This window comes from Corythoichthys intestinalis, chromosome 17 (assembly GCF_030265065.1).
Source record: "Corythoichthys intestinalis isolate RoL2023-P3 chromosome 17, ASM3026506v1, whole genome shotgun sequence".
Lineage (NCBI taxonomy): Eukaryota > Metazoa > Chordata > Actinopteri > Syngnathiformes > Syngnathidae > Corythoichthys > Corythoichthys intestinalis.
This window is the reverse complement of record NC_080411.1, coordinates 41,593,835-41,614,745: the sequence shown is the minus strand read 5'-3', so window position 1 is coordinate 41,614,745 and position 20,911 is coordinate 41,593,835. Positions and strand designations below refer to the sequence as shown.

General features: G+C 38.8%; 1 protein-coding gene across 8 annotated transcripts in view; it reads right to left on the bottom strand.

Moving 5' to 3' along the window:
* Positions 1-20,911, bottom strand: part of cacna1bb (calcium channel, voltage-dependent, N type, alpha 1B subunit, b) — a 411,213-nt gene that overhangs the window by 25,728 nt on the left and 364,574 nt on the right. For 7 of the 8 annotated variants that reach the window (XM_057818689.1, XM_057818692.1, XM_057818684.1 and 4 more), the window contains 7 exons: positions 19,334-19,430; positions 13,956-14,061; positions 11,545-11,652; positions 11,280-11,389; positions 11,030-11,205; positions 3,948-4,077; positions 3,742-3,852 (listed from right to left, as the gene is read on the bottom strand). In XM_057818689.1, coding sequence (XP_057674672.1) covers positions 3,742-3,852; positions 3,948-4,077; positions 11,030-11,205; positions 11,280-11,389; positions 11,545-11,652; positions 13,956-14,061; positions 19,334-19,430 — 838 coding nt within the window. The remainder of the gene's footprint in view (positions 1-3,741; positions 3,853-3,947; positions 4,078-11,029; positions 11,206-11,279; positions 11,390-11,544; positions 11,653-13,955; positions 14,062-19,333; positions 19,431-20,911) is intronic. The other variant, XM_057818685.1, reaches the window with a different exon arrangement.

The following is a 20,911-nucleotide window of genomic DNA, read 5'->3' as shown; positions in this document are numbered from 1 at the left end:
AATTCTGAGGAGTAGGAGACGCACGGCAAGGAGACTGACTCTGACAATGATTAGAGGGTACCTGTCATGCTTGATGAAGACCTAGCCCAGCTGTTCAATTCGGATACAGAAGATGAGGACTTTAATGGATTTGTGGATTGATTAAGATTGATGTGATTACTTTGTTACATTCTTTAAAAAAGTACAATTTAACTCAGTTTTGCTCCCGCTGCCTTTCTAAAAATTAAAATACTGTAGCGCACATGGTAGTCTGTTTTTCATGCCCCAGGTTTTGTGGTGCGCTTTGTGTGTGTGTTTAATACAAAAATATCACCCGAAAACGAGCCTGCGCCTTTTAAAACGGTGCGCCCTGTGGTCGCAAAAATGTACATAAAAAAATACATCTAAATGTCTCCAGCAAAGAGAAACGCTATTACAATTCAAAGAATGGCATTAATAATCAAACAATTCAAATTGATGAAAAGACAGGAAATGACAAATAAAATGCATAGCTTGCTTGCGGTAATGAAAACTTGTAATACTGTACTTGAGTACTTGAGTTTTCAGTATGAACACTTCCTTGCTACTTCCAGGAAAAATATGAATATAAAATAATTAAGTAGGGAATTAATATTGGAGAAAATGTTCCTTATCTGTCTGTGCATTCCAAAGACGCTCAAATAGTGCTAGCTTACCTTCATGTTGTTTAATATTTCAATTAATTTGCAACTGTAAATTGAACACGTTTTTAACTCTTTTAGTGCCAGTGACAGTGATAGACATCCAGTCATGTGGCTCTTCTCATCCTGCTGTGAATTTAAATGTGATTGTCACTTTAGATGTCTATCAGCGTCAATGGTAGTCAGTCAGTTAATTTATGGATTTTCACCAAGAATTCTTGCAGTCAAACTAAGCTTCTCTATATTGTATTGAAACAGTGAGGTGAATCCCTTCATCTTTTTAATAAACTGAAAATAGTAATTGATTGATTCTCATCTTTGAGAGTCTTTGAAGGCAGGTAAATTTCACGCTAAAAAAGCGCTCATTACGGTGTCTTCTTCAACAACAACAAAAAAACGCAGCCAAACTGATTTAGAATCCCTTCATCATTTGACAAGATAATTACCTAAAGCACACAAAGAGTTGAAATGGGTAAAGAAGTGGAACCTTTGAGACTGGCTAAGTCAATATCAAGAGTTAAAGCCTATAGACCATGCATTTGACCTTCTAAATAGGACACTTAATGAAGTGACATCCTAAAACAAAACCTACTCAAAGAGCCAGAGATAAAAGCCTTGAATAGCATCAAGGAGAATGGTATAGTTTGGTAATGTAATTGATCGCAGGCCTAATAAAGTTGTTAAAACGACTTGTAACAAAGTAATCTGCTACTGTATCATATCTAGATATATATATCTTGATGCAAGGGCGTAGGTTTGCATAGGGACAGTAGGGACATAACACTACCAACTTTTCAGGATGCTCAAATTGTCCCCACCAACTTTCAAGCAACCTTTATTTGCATCATATAATGACTTAAGTTATATAGGTAAATTAGTCTTCCTATATGTTGTAAGGACAGAATAGAACCTACCATTATGAAATGAATTATTTTCATTATGTTCAGACTTACATTTATCCCTTTTCACTTGCTGAATGCGTCACTCCATTTTTCCCCCCTGAAACGCAGATTTGATTGGCTGATGACTAGATCCCCCCCACCACCACCCACCTTCCGCCACACAGACACACACACATTCACTCAGCCTCGGCAGATACATGTCGACAACCTCCTCCGCCCCCTTCGAAAAGGAGTGAATATTAGAAGATATTTTTCGGCCAGTACCAACCACTGTAAGTAATGTAAAAAGACGTCAATGTTGTGGAGGTGGTGGAAGCACCACTAATTTTGCTACTGAAAGTCTGACCTGCATCAGAGTCAAAGGTGGGTAGTAACGAGTTACACGTACCCCGATACATTTAGCTGAGTAACTTTTTGAGGAAAATGTACTTCTAAGAGTAGTTTTACTAAGCTATACTTTTTACTTTTACTTGAGTAGATTTGTGAAGAAAAAACGCTATTCTTACTCCGCTACTTTGGGCTACACAAGAGCAGTTAAATTTTTCCTCTTTATTCTACATTTTAGATTCTTTTTTTTTTGCTAGTGATGACAAGAGTAGAGACGTGCCTGGTGTATTTCCGGGGTAGCGCTACCGATTTCACCAATGAGACGTCGCAACAATAATTACATGATTCCATTATACTAATCAAACGCAAGCTTGCCGTTCTTTACACCAGCCTATTCAATCATATGCTGTCTTTTTAAAGCGCCGTAAAATGAAGTATTTGATAAAGAGCGCTGCCCTCAACGTGATTCGAAAGCGCCGATTTTAACCTCTCTCCCAGTTTTTATTTGTCAGCGAATGACCACGGCAAACCGGATCCTTTTAATTTCAAGATAGTAGTTATGAAGGAACGCCTCACTATTCCAACTCGAACCTATTGTCTCCACCAGAGGGCAGTCATGCTCTTTGGACGAATAATGCTTCATTTATTTAATTTTTTATTTCACTCGTCTTGGAATTCAATGTTTTTTTGTTTTGGCTGAATGTGGTTATTTGATGGGTTTTAGTACAGTATCATTGTAACAATAGTCCATATAGATAAGTTTGTGCTCAGAAAAAAATACCATTGTTTAAAAAAAAAAAAAAAAAAAAAAAAAAAAAAAGGAAATCTTAAGCGGTTACTCATAATGTTACTCATTACTTGAGTATTCTTTTCACCAAATACTTTTTTTACTTGTATTTGAGTACATTTTTTGGACGACTAATTTTACTTTTACTTGAGTAATATTATTTCAAAGTAACGCTACTCTTACTTGAGTAAAGGTTTTGGCTACTCTACCCACTTCTGATCTGATCTGAAATTGTGTGAAATTGCTAACCAGCTAAACTACTTCAGTCAGGCCAGCCTCCACAAGAAACAACAAAGTCAAGCTAGTGTCCCTCATTTGGATCATTGTTTGCATTATGTTGCAAGTCCCTTTATTTAAAAAAAAAAAAAAAAAAAAAAAAAAAAAACGGGGAGCTATCCAAGAACAGGTCCACATCAGGGGAACACTGACATGAACATGAACTGACAATAAAAAAAACAACAACAAAAAAAACTGTGAAATGAAATAACTCATCAGAATTTGGAATACTTTGGTTCGAGTCTTGGGGTTGTCCAGTTTGCCCAGAAGTGGACCCATTCTTGGATAGTGCTCCGTTTTTTTAATAGAATTGCACTTCAAAATGTTTCTTTAGTAGTTTTTGAAAATAAACATTGTAATCAAACGTTGTATCACCTGGACCAATACACATTAAAGTTAGTATAAGTCAATACAGATTTATTTTGCATTGATCATTTAGCCCATCAATTAATTAGGTTCATATTCGTGAGAACTGTAGCCCTTACGCCCGTTCACCAAATCTGGTCTTATTAATGACCTGTCCCCAACAAAAGGTGTACATGCAGGTTATGCTGTTCTATCGTCCCTACCAATGTTGAGACAAAACCTACGCCCTTGCCTGGATGTAAAAGTTCAAATTTTTACCTCTTCACTTATGATGTCAATAGCATTACAAAGGAACTGACCTCACTGTTCCCAATATCTTTAGAGGAAAATGTCACCTAGTAGCCACAGTGGCTACCTTTTCACATTACTGATATTGCTAACATAATGAGTGAAGAAATATTGTCCTGAATAGTGAGGCGCTTACGTAGTATTCTGCATTGAGACGAGGCAGAGAAGCTGCTCTTCCGTGACCTTCCAGGCTTGGGTACATCTCTGTGTCTGAGATGTTCTCAACTGGCTTCATTTCAACCACTTCCTGAAAACACAATGACACATGCGTTACAAAAGCAGGCTCTTTATTTATCTATTTTTTTGGGTGATGATGTTTTTTTCCATTAAGCGTGTGTAAACCTGAGGTCTTGTAGAATACTGCACATCTTCAGATTGGCCTCTCTGTAGTTTCCTCCGCCCTTTGGGCCTTAGCGCTACTTGACAAACATCTCCAGACTGGGAATGTTTTATGTAAGTCTTTTGGTCAAGACTATAAAACAAACAAAAATAAAATGTTGTTTCAATAACATTTTGTTTGGCAGCATCACATAATGTTGCCTACCCGTCATATGTTGTAAATCGGTGACTGGAATAGGATATTTTGTCAATAAGTTCTTGAGTGTTCATCAGAGCAAAAATCAGATTCGCATCATTGAATATTTAACACTGAAAACATGATCGCATATTTTACAAATAAACCTCAAGCAAGCAACAGCTCACTTGTAACTGTACTGTACTTCCTAAGAAAAGCAGGCAGCTACTGTACCCGTGTAATGAAGACAAGCAGTATAGAAAATGACTGTATGAATAGTGTGTGGGTTGTAAAAGTGGAATGTGATTCATGGCCCTGCGCTCTCCTTCTGATTCTCATTTATCCACATATTCACACACATCACAGCTTGCCCCATTTATCTCTGAGGTCATTTAAATTTTATCTCTGACACTCCTGTGGAAAACTTGTACAAAACAGAACAGTTTAAGCAGGTGGTCATCTGTTTATTATTTTTCCTACTTACACATTAATATATAGTATGAAAGAATGTGTACAATTTTGCTGTTTTAAATCCCCCTTTTTGCGCTTCTAATTAGGGATCAGTCAATGGTTATTACAAGGACAATTGCTTTACTCACAAATATAGTCTGTCTAGTAATGAGTTACCATGTCTTGCTACATTGATATACGCTGTTGGTAGTTATCTTTAATCGTGCGACGCTAAATGCTTCCAAAGCTACTACAGCCGTGTCCTTTTTCAATACATATCAGATGATATGAGGAGCTTCAGAATGTAAATGAATATACCGTGCTAGTAAGTACACCTTTGGTCAAATGGTTTAAGACACTTCACTATTCAGTAGAATGAGGGAGTGTCTCAAAACTTTTGACCTTAGGTGTAAAGCATCCTTGGAGTAATATTGGACTGAGCATCATTTTACACCCATGTTAACTATATAAATGGCATAGGACTATTTTTGGTAATTAAAAAAAAAAAAAAAGCTATAACATACAGTGCTGGCCAAAAGTATTGGCACCCCTGCAATTCTGTCATATAATGCTCAATTTTTCCCAGAAAAATGATTGCAATAACAAATGTTTTGGTAATAATATCTTCATTTATTTTGCTTGCAATGAAAAAACACAATAAGAAATGGGGTGGGGGGGAGGGGGGGGTGAAATCATTATCATTTTACACAAAACTCCAAAAATGGGCCGCACAACAGTATTGGCACTCTTTGAAAAATCATGTGATGCTTCTCTAATTTGTCTAATTAACAGCACCTGTTACTTACCTGTGGCACATAACAGGTGGTGGCAATAACTAAATCACACTTGCAGCCATTTAAAATGGATTCAAGTTGACTCAACCTCTGTCCTGTGTCCTTGTGTGTACCACATTTAGCATTGAAAAAAGAAAGAAGACCAAAGAACTGTCTGAGGGCTTGAGAAGCAAAATTGTGAGGAAGCATGGTCAATCTCATGGCTACATGCCCATATCCAAAGACCTGACTGTTCCTGTCTACCGTGCGCAGTGTCACCAATAAGTGGGAAGCCTATGGCACTGTGGCTAACCTTTATAGATTTGTACGAAAAAGAAAAATTGAAGAGAGATTTCAACGAAAGATTGTGCGGACGGTGGATAAAGAACCTCGACTAACATCCAAACAAGTTCAAGCTGTCCTGCAGTCCGAGGTTACAACAGTGTCAACCCATACTATCCGTCGGCGTCTGAATGAAAAGGGACTCTATGGTCGGATACCCAAGAAGACCCCACTTCTGACCCAGCAACATACAAAAACCAGGCTGGAGTTTGTTACCTGAGAAAGCCAAAAACGTTTTGGACAAACGTTCTCTGGTCAGATGAGAAAAACGTATAGATTTTTGGAAAAAGGCATAAACATAGATTTTACAGGAAAAAAAAAACAAGGCCTTCAAAGAAAAGAACACGGTCCCCACAGTCAAACATGGCAGTGGCTCCCTGATGTTTTGGGGTTGCTTTGCTACTTCTGCCACTGGACTGCTTGACCGTGTGCATGGCATTATGGAGTCTGAAGACTACCAACAAATTTTGCAGCATAATGTAGGGCCCAGTGTGAGAAACCTGGGTCTCCCTCAGAGGTCATGGATCTTCCAGCAGGACAATGACCCAAAACACACTTCAAAAAGCACTAGAAAATGTTTTGAGAGAAAGCACTGGAGACTTCTAAAGTGGCCAGCAATGACTCCAGACCTGAATCCCACAAAACACCTGTCGAGAGATCTGAAAATGGCAGTTTGGAGAAGGCACCCTGCAAATCTCAGAGACCTGGAGCAGTTGGCCAAAGATGAATGGTCTAAAATTCCAGTATAGCATTGGAGGAAACTAATTGATGGATACAGGAAGCGGTTGTTTGCAGTTATTTTGTCTAAAGCTTGTGCTACCAAATATTAGGCTGAGGGTGCCAATACTTTTATCTGGTCCAGTTTTTTTTTTATTTTTTTTCATTCTCTTTTGTGTTTTTTTCATTGCAAGCAAAATAAATGAACACATTACTACCACAGCATTTGTAATTGCAATCATTTTCTGGGAGAAATTGGGCATTATCTGACAGAATTGCAGGGGTGCCAATATTTTTTGCCAGCAGTGTATGTACACATTAAGAAATACTTAATATAAATTAAAATCATACAATTAAAATGAATACAAACAGCAATGGTTATTGCCAGAATTAACACTCTAAATGAATTACTATTGTGAAAAAAATTATATAATCTTTGACAAATAATGCTGACATTAAATGTGACATTCCCATATTTTCATTTATTACTGTATCACCAGCTTGTCTGAGTTCTCAAAGACCTATTGCAATTTCAAAAGCAATGCTTTCCTGTACATCTAAGACCAGGGGGACTCTTGCAATTAGCAACCAAGCAATTTACCCATGTTTGTTAAATTACACAATTAGGACCTTGTGCAGTAACCATTTATCTGCATTAAGAACTGTTTAACACAGCATGTCTGTACTCTGATCACACTAACCTCAGCTTTTATCATTAAAAGCAATGGCGTAGGTTTGCATAAGGATGGTAGGGAGATAACACTACCAACTTTTCAGGATGTTCAAATTGTCCCCCACCAATTTTTAAGCAACCTTATTTGCATTATATAATGAGTTCAGTTCCAAAAGTTTGGACACACCTCATTCAATGCAACACAAATGAAGGTCCCAACCCCATTGATAAAGCAATAAATTCTACTAATCAATCCTGAAAAGGCATAAATGTGAAGTCAAAAGCCATTTAGGTAACTCCCTCTTGAAGCTCATCAAGAGAATAACAAGAGTGTGCAAAAAAGTAATCCGCTAAAAGATGGCTACTTTGAAGATTCTAGAATATTATGCATGATTTTAGTTAGTTCACCTTTTTTTTTTTTTTTTGCTAAGTACATAGTTCCACATGTTTTCTTAGTTTTTTTTTTCCCTTCAGTGAGAATTTACAATATAAATAATTATGAAAATAAAGAAAACGCACCAATGAGAACGTGTGTCCAAACTTTTGGCCTGTACTGTAGGTAATTTAGATTGTTATCCCATATGCTGTAAAGACAGAATAGACCCTAACATTATTAAGTGAATCTTTTTCATTATTTTCAGACTTACATTTAACCCTTTTTACTTGCTGATTGTGACAGTCCACCCCCCCCCCCCCAACACACGTTTGATTGGCTGATGACACACACACACACGCATGTACTCACATCCCCGACAGAAATACAACATGTCGACAACATGCCGCCTCCTCCGCCCCCTTCAAAAACGAGGGATATTTAAAGTTTTTTCGGCCAGCAGCAGCCACTGTAAGTATCAGGAGATTGAAGACTAGGTAAACCCAAACACAGGACAAGGAGGCAAGGCCGGGTGGTGATAAACTCAAAAATGTTTTAATTGTAGTGACAAAACTCAAAGGAGTCCAAAAAGCAAAGTACAACCAAACTCAAGAGGCGAACAAAAGACTGGGTCAAAACTGACTTATTTGGGGAACAAGAACCCGAGGGCTGGACGCTGAAATCGACAGTGGGCTTAACAACAAATTGACAATGACGCTACAAGGACTGAAGAGAAACCAGGATCTTAAATAAACAGACAATGTAAGGAAACAATGGGGCCCAGGTGGGTGGCATGAGAGGACGCAGATAGGGGGATACACAAGGAGCAGGCAAAACAGGTGAAATCAATGGGTAATCACAATAACAAGGCATGCTAAGGCACAAACTTGACAGGACTTAAATGAAGGCATGACAGGAGGCAATGTAAAAAGATATCAATGTTGTGGAGGTTGGAAACAAACCATTAATTTTGCTACTGAAAGTCCAACCGAAAGTCAGAGTTAGCATAACATTAAACTGTGTGAATTTGCTAACCTGCAAAACTCGAGTAGGAATCTGCTTAGAGAGAAGTGTCCTTCAGTATGTGTTTTCTACTGTTAACGTTAATTAAACTGTGCGAAATGTAGTGGACCGAGGTTTGCCCCGTTCTCCCCAATTTTCATTTTATTTTATTTATGTGGTCTTAAAGCAGCCCAAAGGAGCTTTCATTTTTAGTTAAGTTTGACTGTGCTTGTGGACAAAAGTCGTGTTTTACCTGAAGGAAGGCTCCATTTTTATTTACGTTTGTTATTCCCTGACTAAGAAACTTTTTCAGTTATATTTAATTCATTTATTTGGAAAGACAATAATAAGTGGTCTTAGACAAATGCTTATTTTTGGTGTTGTTGTATAGTTAAGAGATTATTAACGAGTTTGTATTTATTATGTATGTTAATATAATTCATGTTCAAATATTGTAATTTAATTTGCTAATAAAATCCAGACATTTGTTCTGGAAGTTTTCAAAATGTTTTAGTAATTTTTGAAAACGAAGGTGTGAATCGAACTTTGGATCATCTAAACCAATACACATGAAAGTTGGTATAAGTCAATAGATTTATTTTCCATTATCATTGAGCCAATCAATTAATTAGATTCATATTCGTAAGAAATGTAGTCCGAGCGACCCCAAACTTTTGAACCGTGAATTGTATGTCGAATGTGCTGCTAGTCTTTAAGTCACTGTGGCGGCCCCCTAAGTACAACAAAGAAATTTTTCCGTTGAAAATTCTTGCGAATAAATTAGGGCTCTCAAATTTATCTCGTTAACGGGCGGTAATTAATTTTTTTAATTAATCACGTTTGCCTACTGCCCGTAGTTTGCTGGGATAGGGTTCAGCACCTCTGTGACCCTCGTGAGGAAAAGCGGCATGGAAAATGAATGAATGAATGAATAAAATATTTAACGCAATTAACGCATGCGTGGCATGACCCACTCACGCATTGCCGCTAACAGTCTACAATGGCGCCGTTTTACTTATATACAGAGCTAAGAGGTAGCGTCAAGTGAGTGGAGTAGATACAAGCATTCATTGGCACCGTTCTTTTAATTGGCAAAAGCTTTAACGTCTCTCCCACAACAACTATAAATATTGTGGGAAACGTCGTGGGGAATAATTACAGGAGTGTTTCTTAACACCCTGTATTGTACCCAACACAGAGAAGATATAGCATTTGCAGCCACCACACACAGTCATGGTTGCACCACTTCCCATCATGCATTTGGGCAGAACAGTCAAGTTGCTACAGTATCATTTACTGAAAGCTCAACAAATACACTAGATGGCAATATTTAGTCACAATATACAAACACACATTTATCCTTTAAGAATTACAAGTCTTTCCATCCGTGGATCCCTTTCACAGAAAGAATGTTAATAATGTTAATGGCATCTTGTGGATTTATTGCTACAATAAACAAATACAGTACTTATTTACCGTATGTTGAATGTATATAGCCGTCTTGTCTTATCTTTCCATTCCAACAATAATTTACAGTAAAATATGGCATATTTTAGAGATGGTTTGAATTGCGATTAATTACAATTAATTAATTTTTAAGTTGTGATTAACTCGATTAAAAATTTTAATCGTTTGACAGCCCTAGAATACATACTTAAATCCCCGAATTATTTCTAGATAAGGACATAAAACAGTTTCAATTCTTGGTTAAAAGCACAAAAAAAAAAAAAAAAAATGTGCGGTTTGCATTTATGTTATGTGAATATTGCAAACTATGATGCTAGTCAGTAACCAAATTAGCGGCCGCCATATGTAAACAAAAAATCCCTGAATTCTTTAGAAATATGGACGTAAAACAGTCTTGAATCTTGATTAACTGCAAAAAAACATGCAGTTAGCATTTATTTTACGTAAATATGTCGAATGTGCTGCTAGTCTTTAAACCACTGTGGCGCCGCCTTATGAAAACAAAGGGCTTTTTCTGTTGAAATTTTTTTTGAATAAATGCTTAAATCCCTGAATTCTTTATAGATATGGACATAAAACAGTCTCAATTCTTGGTTAAAAGAAAAAAAAAAAAAACATAAAAATGTGTGGTTAGCATTTTTTTTCATGTAAATATTGCAAACTTATGATGCTATTCAGTAAGCAAATTAGCGGCTGCCATATGCAAACAAGCTTTTTGCGTTGAAAATTATTGTGAATAAATGCTTAAATCCCTGAATTCTTTATAGAAATGGACGTTAAACAGTCTCGATTCTCGGTTAAATGAAAAGAAAAAAAAAAAAAAGAAAAAAAAAAACTGCAGTTAGCATTTGTTTTACGTAAATATGTCGAATGTGCTTCTAGTCTTTAAGTCACTGTAGCGGCCCCCTCAGAACAACAAAGAGCTTTTTGCGTTGAAAATTCTTATAAATAAATGGTTATGTAATAAATTAAGCGGCGTGTGGGACGTCCGCCTTCGGGAAGGTGCGACGCAGTGAATGGGGAATGTATCATGTCAATACATTATGAAGTCTATGGCCCATTTAATATCTATGACACCATATGTAAACTATGTTACTGACTGCAAACACTCACACTGTGTCCCTGTTTATCGAGCTGGTAGCTGTAGTTGTGATAGGTGGAAGAGGTGACGTTTCTGCTTCTGATTCAGGATGGAGAGGCAATAGCTGTTTGGGACTGGGTAATGGAGGCTCTACTTCTTTGATATGACCAAGAGGAAGTATAGGGCGAAACAATGCCCCTAATTTACTCTGGAAGACATCCAAACATGATAATAAATAGATTATAAATAGGTAATAAATAAGATTAATTTTCACCTACATACCTGAACCCCTCCTGAAGGATGCTGCTGCTGGAGTCTCTTGGCACGATTCTGCTTATAGTAGTCAAAGATCATGAGAGCAGCATATACTTTCCCCACAGTCAGCTCATTGTCTGGAAAAGAGTATTTTAGCAGTAGATGGCGCCAGAATACAAAAAAAAAAAAAAAAAAAAAAAAAAAAAAAAAAAAAAAAAACTAACACGTCATTGACTACAGTATTTTTTTTTAAACATGTTTCCTAGGAATCAGAAAAAGGAACTGGTCTTACATTTATGCGGCGTCACCAGAAGGTCAATAGTCTTCTGTGACAAACTGGGCCATACTCTGTTTAATTCTCTTTTCAGGTCAATATCACATAAATGCTGTGCCAAAACTCCTGTCAATGAAAAATGTTTACATGAAATGTATTGTACATTGTCAGTGTAAATAGTAGTAGTATTATCATTATTAATATTATACAATGCTGGCCAAAAGTATTGGCACCCCTGCAATTCTGCCAGATAATACTTTTTCTCCCAGAAAATGATTGCAATTACAAAATGCTTTGGTAGTAATCTCTTCAGTTTTGTTTTTTACTTGCAATGAAAATACGCAAAAGAAAATTGGGGCAAAAAAATGAAATCATTGTCATTTTACACAAAAATGGGCCGGACAAAAATATTGGAACCCTTTGAAAAATCATGTGATGCTTCTCCTGTTACTTATTTGTGGCACATAACAGGTGGTCACAACAACTAAATCACACTTGCAGCCTGTTAAAATGGATTAAAGTTGACTCAACCCTGTGTCCTTGTGTGTACCACATTGAGCGTGGTGAAAAGAAAGAATACCAAAGAACTTTCTGAGGACTTGAGAAGCAAAATTGTGAGGAAGCATGGGCAATCTCAAGGCTACAAATCCATCTCCGAAGACCTGAATGTTCCTGTGTCTACCGTGCACAGTGTCATCAATAAGTGTGAAGGTCATGACACTGGGGCTAACCTCCCTAAATGTGGACGGAAAACCAAAACAGATGAGATTTCTATGTAAGATTGTGCGGATGGTGGATAAAGAACCTCAACTGACATCCAAACAAGTTCAAGCTGCCTCACAGGCCGAGCGTACAACAGTGTCAACCCGTACTATCCGTCGGCGTCTGAATGAAAAGGGATTCTATGGTAGGATAGCCACGAAGACCCCACTTCTGACCCAGAGACAAAAAAAGCCAGGCTGGAGTTTGGTAGCACAACCTTTAAATAAAATAACTGCGAACAACAAATTCCGGTATCCATCAATAAGTTTCCTACAATGCTCTGTTGGAATATTAGACCATTCTTCTTTGGTGAACTGCTCCAGGTCTCTGATATTTGAAGGGTGCCTTCTCCAAACAGCCATTTTCAGATCTATCCACAGGTGTTCAAAGGGATTCAGGTCTGGACTCATTGCTGGTCACTTTGAAAGTCTCCAGTGCTTTCTCTCAAACCATTTGTTAGTGCTTTTTGAAGTGTGTTCTGCGTCATTGTCCTGCTGGAAGACCCATGACCTCTGAGGGAGACCCAGCTTTGTCACACTGGGCCCTACACTATGCTGCAAAATTTGTTGGTAGTCTGGTAGTTGGTAGACTTCATAATGCCATGGTCAAGCAGTCCAGTGCCAGAAGCAGCAAAGCAACCCCAAAACATCAGGGAACTTCCTCCATGTTTGACTGTGGGGAACGTGTTCTTTTCATGGAAGGCCTCGTTTTTTCCCCCCTGTTAACTCTATGTTGATGCCTTTTCCCAAAAAGCTCTACTTTTGTCTAATCTGACCAGAGAAAATTCTTCCAAAACCTTTTTGGCTTTCTCAGATAAGTTTTGGCAAACTCCGGCCTGGCTTTTTTACGTCTCTGGGTCAGAAGTGGGGTCTTCCTGGGTCTTCTACCATAGAGTCCCTTTTCATTCAGACGCCGACGGATAGTACGAGTTGAAACTGTTGTACCCTTGGACAGTAGGACATGAACTTGTTTGGATGTTAGTCGAGGTTCTTTATCCACCATCTGCACAATCTTTTGTTGAAATCTCTCGTCAATTTTTCTTTTCCGTCCATATTTAGGGAGGTTAGCTACAGCGCCATGGGCTTTACACTTATTGATGACACTGCGCACGGTAGACACAGGAACATTCAGGTCTTTGGAAATGGATTGAGATTGCCCATGCTTCCTCACAATTTTACTTCTCAAGTTTTCAGACAGTTCTTTGGTCTTCTTTCTTTTCTCCATGCTCAACGTGGTACACAAAAGGACGCAGGACAGAGGTTGAGTCAACTTTAATCCATTTTAACTGGCTGTAAGTGTGATTTAGTTATTGCCACCACCTGTTATGTGCCACAGGTAAGTAAAAGGTACTGTTAATTACACAAGTTAGAGAAGCATCACTTGATTTTTCAAAGGATACTAATATTTTCGTCTGGCCGATTTTTGGAGTGTTTTTGTGTAAAATGATCATGATTTAATTTTTTCCCCAGTCTCTTTTGTGTTTTTTTCATTGCAAGTAAAATAAATGAAGATATTACTCCCAAAACATTTGTAATTGCAATCATTTTCTGGGAGATATTTAGCATTATCTGACAGAACTGCAGGGGTTCCAATACTTTTGGCCAGCACTGTATATGCGTTATTCCAGCTGCAAAAAAATGTGAAATGTTGAACTACTGGTCTCTTACCCGACGCAAGTTTGATCTCCAGGGCTGTGCGAATCAGGGCCATCAGTGTGGAGGTGAAATGCACTGTATTGTCATCTGCAATAGGCATGTTCATCCTAACCAAACGCTAATAGGAGTGGCAGAAAAAGAGAAGGGAGGTTTATAAACACTGAATTTTTTTTCAATTCTTTTAATATTAAAAAAAAAAAAAAAAAAAAATTACCCATGAGTTGCAAATTATTAGGCAATACAGTTTAACTGGACAGTGAAAATGTCTGAATTAGCAGTTATTGATAGACCGCAAAATGTTTTAAAAAAAATATATATATATTTTTCTGTTAGAAATACAACAATTTACAAATCCTAAAATCACAGAATATTTGACAATAAAATATGAGTTGAGTCCAAATTATGTACATTGTACTAAAGCATTGTACTGGTCATGCAGATTTGAAATCGTACAGACATTGACATTGAGGCAGGCAGGGTGGGACATGCATATCTGCATAATGATCCTTGAAGCATTAGAAACAGGCGGGGAAAAGAATAAATAAAAGACAATGAGAGAGATAAAGTGAAGTGAGGTGGGAAATAATGAGAAAGAATGTATAGTGCTGAGTATGTATGGAAAGTCTTGCACTTCTTTCTGAGAAACAACAGCAGAGTGTCAGTTGAGGACACAAGTGGCAGATAAGAAAGAAATGCATCATGCAAATGAATAAGAAGACCCACAATAAAATCACATGGGATATTCCAAAACTGCCTAAAGCAAGCAACACGGTATTTGATTCAAAATCAAAGACCAACTTTCTGTTAAACTTCTTATTATCTGTTCCATATTTCTGTTTTGCTGCCCAGTAGTCACACTAGTTCATTCCTCTTTTTTCTTGAGATTCTTCACTAGTGAGCTATGTCTACACAAACTGCTAAAGTCATACTGTCTAGATATTTGGTGCAGGTGTTCATGTAACTGTTCAAAGTGAATTATTGCTAAGAGGGTCTTTATTTGAGATGCAAGTAACCTGCAGCCTATCAAAATTGACTGAGCAAATCCTGGTAAACACAAAGAAAATCAGCTTGCTTTTGTCCCAAAATTGCCCCTTTCAGATAAAGGGCAAACAATAGGATATTCCATGCCTCATAAAATCATGAAACAATCCTATGGTCTAAAGGTTTTAACAGTGAATTGGTTCTAATAATAGAGTCCATAACTGGTCGGAGCCAACAATTTTGGATGCTAAACATCCAAACTTGAGTCTTTTCGAGTTGGGACCTCTAACTTTAAATATTTTCAGATTTGTATAGTCTTTGATATGTAACCGGTCTGCAGGACTTGTACCCGAACCGCACGACACGTCCAGCATGGCAGGCGAGCGCGCTAACCACTTAGCCAAAAGCTCAGGCCAGTAGCTTTAGATGCCAGTATGCCCTGTTGAAGACATCAGGAGGGCAGTTTATATGCACTGCAAACAACGGACCTGCGTGCAACCGTTACCCCCCCCCCAAAACCATCAATGCTAATCCAGGTCACGGCACCAATGTAACCGGTGTGCACGGAGAAGGGCTGCACAATGCAATACATCCCCCTCGTCCAGGTCAGGACTCGTACCCACACCGCACGACACGTACAGCACGGCAGGAGAGCGCACTTACCACTAAGCTAAAAGCCCAGGCCAGCAGCTTTGGCTGCCAGCAGCTTCTATGCACCACATACAGCAGACTCAATAGAGCAGTTCGCAGGCAAGTGTGAAGCGGTTGGGAAGAAGATCAGCAGCTCTAAATCCGAGACCATGGTCCTCAGTTGGAAAAGGGTGGCGTGCCCTCACGGCGTCGGGGATGAGATCCTGCACCAAGTAGAGGAGTTCAAGGGGTCTTGTTCACCAGTGAGGGTAGTAGGGAGCAGGAGATTGACAGGGGGATCGGCGCGGCGTGACGTCCGCAGTGATGCGGACTCTGTACTGACCCGTTGTGGTGAAGAAGGTGCTGAGCCAAGAGGCAAAGCTCTCGATCTACCTGTGGATCTACGTTCCTGCCCTCACCTATGGTCACGAGCTGTGGGTCATGACCGAAAAAACAAGGTCCCGGATACAAACAGCCAAAATTAGCTTCTCCACAAGGTGTGCAGGCCCTCCCTTAATGATAGGGTGAGAAGCTCGGTCATCCGGAAGGGACTCAGGGTCAAGCCGCTGCTAGTTCACGTTGAGAGGAGCCAGCTGAGGTGGCTCGGGCATCTGTTTTGGATGCCTCCTGGACTCCTCCCTGGAGAGGTATTCCGAGCATGTCCTTCCTGCGAGTGGCCCCGGGGATGACCCAGGACATGCTGGAGAGTCTCTCAGCTGGCTTGGGAACGCCTTAGGATCCCGCCGACAAGCTGGTTGAAGTGGCTGAGGAGAGGCAAGTCTGGGCCCTGGGCTTCCCTGCTAAAGCTGCTGCCCTCGCGACTTGACCCCAGTTTAAGCGGTAGATAATGGATGGATGGATGAAGTGGACACACATGATTTACTTTTGAGGACCACAAAAAATGGACCGTGATTACATGTCTTTAAAGGGTAGATGAAGAGTTCAATTCTTGAGTGTTTTACCCAGTTAAATTGTATTGAATGCATCATTTGCTGTGTCAAAATGCATATTACAAATAAAACCATTGAACTGACCACGTTATTTTTTGAGTTACTGCCATAGCAACACCTTAGCAACGCGAGACGCACCTCGCTGCCGGCTACTACCTTATGACGTAATTTACAGAAGACCTCGCCAACACTCCAATATGGAAGTATAGCACTACGCTATCCTTGCCATATAATGCAAATATTTTCTGGGTTTTTCTTACAAGATTCATCATGCCATCTTGATGTCTATCGATGAATTGCTCAGACGAAGGCTAGAGACACAATCAGTGGCCCAAAAAACATTCTTCTGCAACGTTTGGACATCTTTGCCCGGCTTATCGATCACTTTTTTTATTTCAACATTTCAGCGACGACAGCTTTGAAACCCCAGGAGAATAAAACCCTTGTTTTTCAAAGACTTAAGTAGACCCTTACCGGCTTTTCGAATTCTAAAATTTGCTGCAATTCTGTTGATGTAGGAGGGCAAATCCTACTGCCTGTTCATTGAAGTGCGACCTGTTTTTTGTTGTTGTTGTCCGCTAGTCATAAGTAGATAGGACAGCTGACAGGTTGTCTACTCATGTGAATTTTGATACGTTTATTACTAGATCTATGTAACTACTCGTCTGTTTTTACAATTACTGATAATTATATCACAGAATGACTGTTGAAAGAAAGGTTCAGAAAGCAATCACGATGCTAGACATAGGCTTACTACTATGGGTGTAACGGTACACAAAAATCTCGGTTCGGTATGTACCTCGGTTTTGAGGTCACAGTTCAGTTCATTTTCAGTACAGTAAGAAAAAAAAATGCAAAATCTAAATGTGCTAGTTGTTTATTACATACCTTTGTGCTTTCAACAATAGGAACATTAGCCTATACAAAGCTAGAATTCTGCTCAAAAAGTAGTGGGTATTTAAAGATAACCAAAAACAATTTCCCTTTCAGACCCCGCGTATTGGTCAGCTTTCTTTCTGAAAGAAAGAAGAAAAAAGAAGTCCTGTGCTAAAGAGAAAAGCAATCCCAATGACAAAGATTTTAACATGTATTTTACAAATAAAATGCCTCAAAGTATCATATTTTTTTTCTTACGAACGGTTTTCAAAAGCTTTATTGGTGGATTTTCTCAAGTTAAAGCGCCACACAGAAATTAATAAATTTAATTGTGTAAGCTGAATCTGTGTATTCTTATTATTTAATTACAGGTGTTTTAGCTCATTTATTATTTAAATGGGCTATTGTTTATTTTATGATGTGTTTATATTTTACAAATGTGATGTAGTATTAATTTATATTGTATATTTTATGTTGTATAACTTTAGTTCCTATGTGAATATTAGTTCCTACTTGTTTTGTTGTGGTAGGAGGGTTTTGTATTGAACACGGGGTCGTGTTGGTTATTATTATAGCAGAGAAGACAGCAGTAAATCAACAAAGACAAGTCAACTGTGCCCTGATTTACCACTCAAGAGATCTGATGGACTCAAAAAGTGGGTTACGATTGCATATTAGTTTGAAAGTCGACCGGATCTACCGTATTTTTACACGAGTGACTTCCGGTCTGCCCGATCCTACTACTAGTAGTATTGACGCAGGAGGGTTGCGTCTTGCGTCAAATAATAAACTCTGCCGTTCTTTTCACGTGTGTTGTGGTGAGCCGCTTCTGGGAAGCGTCTAACACACGGCCGCACTGCGACTGGTGTGCATTGGCTGATTGATACCGTGTTGGTCCTAATTATAGTAGAGAAGACAGAGTAGTTATAATCTACACAAAGAAACTGTAACCCGATCGACTCACAGCCTCGAAAAGTAAGGGTTACATTACGTCAGAAATTCCTTTGGTACGCCTCCGTTCCGAAACGAGCACCACGTACCGAAACGGTTCAATACAAATACATGTGCCGTTACACCCTTACTTACTACTCTTCCTTTCATGAGGTGCGGATCTGCCAGTCGGCATCATCACAACCGTCTGCTTTGACGAGTAAATTGTCATCATCTGATGCCTCAGGTTCAAACATGTAAGGATTAATTGTAGATAATTTTTCCTGGGAGCCCTTGCATTGCTAACGTCAGGAAAAAGTAATCCTGAACGGATATTTTCGTTGGAAATATCACTATTGCTGGTGCTGCTATAGATAAAGTCCGCCTTCTGTGCCTTCTGTAAATGACGTCACATTTCCAGATTTGGGAAGGCAGAATTGAGGGAGTGCTAAAAAACAAAACAAAAAAAAAAACAAAAAAAAACGCTAATTCTTCTCACATTTACGCGTTAGAAATGACATAGTCGTTTGGACGAACTCGTCCAGTGTTTAAATTCGTCAAATTACACTGAAATGGGACAAACTCTTCATCTGCCCTTTAATGCACAGTACCTAAAACTCATTTATTTTGAATGTGAGAGGAAGTACTTGCAGCAAACCCATGCAAGTAGAGATAGATCACGCAAACATCACACAGGCTGACTATAGTCAGATTTCCAAAATCCCTCAACTGTTCTAGTCAACGCTTCCTAAGATTTTTCTTGTTCCTTCCCTGCTCAATATTAAAAACCGAGGATAATCTATACAGAAACGATTCTTTTCAAACTAAACATAGCTGGATGTCAAACCCTCACGAAGAATGACAATGCCATGAGGCCTCACGGGAAAACACGATACATCAGCAGCCCAGAAGATTCTGAATGTGACACACTGACAGAAATTGGATGGTGCTTGACAGCTAGAAGCAGGAAACCAGCAGTGACTGAACGAGGCAAGGAAAATATGAGGGGGGGAGGGATTCTACCTTATAGGCGATGCGGGGTGGGCATTTCTTTCCCAAACCTAGAGGAGGGGACATGTCTCGAAGCATCTCGTACATATCACGATAAGTCATACGCCCACTTTCCGTAGACAGGATAGTAGGAGGCCATGGAGGTAGGAATGGAGGTTTCCCATGTGTGAGATGATAACAGCAAAGAAGGAGCGGGGAAAGTTTCACCAACAAAACAAAATGAAAAATGGCAAAAAGAGTGGGAAGGGGAAGAGAAAGGGACACAGAAATCCTTGTTAATAAGATTTCCAGGATATCATGATGTAGAATCCTTGTCTGATTGAAGGATTCAGAAATGGATCCCAGAGGTGAACTTTAGGGAGAAGGTTCTGGAGAACTACCTGGATGGAGGGATACCATTGAAAGTTATGCATTGCGAAGATAGAGTGCATTTTGTGCTAAATGAATACTCCAATGTTTTCAGAAGAAAATGTGTAAACCCAAGAACTTAATTTATTTGCGAAACTGCTCATTCAATTGTTAATTTGCCCAGATGTTTGCTGGCTCACCACCATATCACTCGAAGTCAGTGTGTGTAATAAACAGATATTAATCAACTGCAGTTTCATTAAACACAGAGAGTTTATTGTTTCTGGCGTGTACTTTGTATTTGCTTTGCACTTTTCAGTTCATGACGATGGATGTCCAATCCATTTGAACTGGAAGGATTGGATTGGACGTCTTTCACTGCCATTGGAAGCCAATGAGTTAAAATCGCATATAACCATTTCGGAACTGTGTTGTTTTTCGAAAACGATGACTATAACGAAGCTATTTTGTCAATGAACCATTTTCTCATGATGACAACGAGAGGATAACGAGCTAAAAACGTGTTTTGGAAGACTAAAGCATAACGAGACAAATGCCAGTTTTCATCTGACGAGACGGGATGCAATAGTTTCCGTCACATGTTCACAATGCGTGAGATTTTATGTGCAGTTAGCTTGCATCATAGCAGTGTCTGGTTGTGTCACTCATGTGATGTACAGCGCGTGTGCTTGCACACACGGTAAGATTTGTTTTCTTATTGTGTCCAGAGAAAATATGCAATGTCGCTTTGGCCTTTAAAGGTCTGTGCTAAGTGATCATCACAAACTAAATGTAACTTGTAGCGTTAGCATAGCATTCACATTAGTATTACACTTATGCTAACTGCGAGCCTCCTCTTAAACTTAGACAACTTTTTTTACACACAGTTTGTGGCGACCAGGTAGATATAATTAATGATGTACTGTTTTTCCTGCTGAGTGTGTATTATCATCACAAAGTTGGCATTGTCCTTGTGGACGCTACGATATGTGCTTGTCTTTCAATGTTCATTTGAAATAGTTGGAAACCTTTATTTATTTAATCATTTTTGGAGTAAATTGTTTTAATTTTACAGACAAAAACATTTTTAGTAGACGAAATTAGTCTTGAGTTTTCATCAACAAAAAACTATACAATGACAAACGCATTATGATATGGCTAAAATATGATTAATAAGTACTATCGTCCAAAAGACTAAGACGAAAATTAAAAGGGCTGCAAAAACAACACTGCTTCGAACGT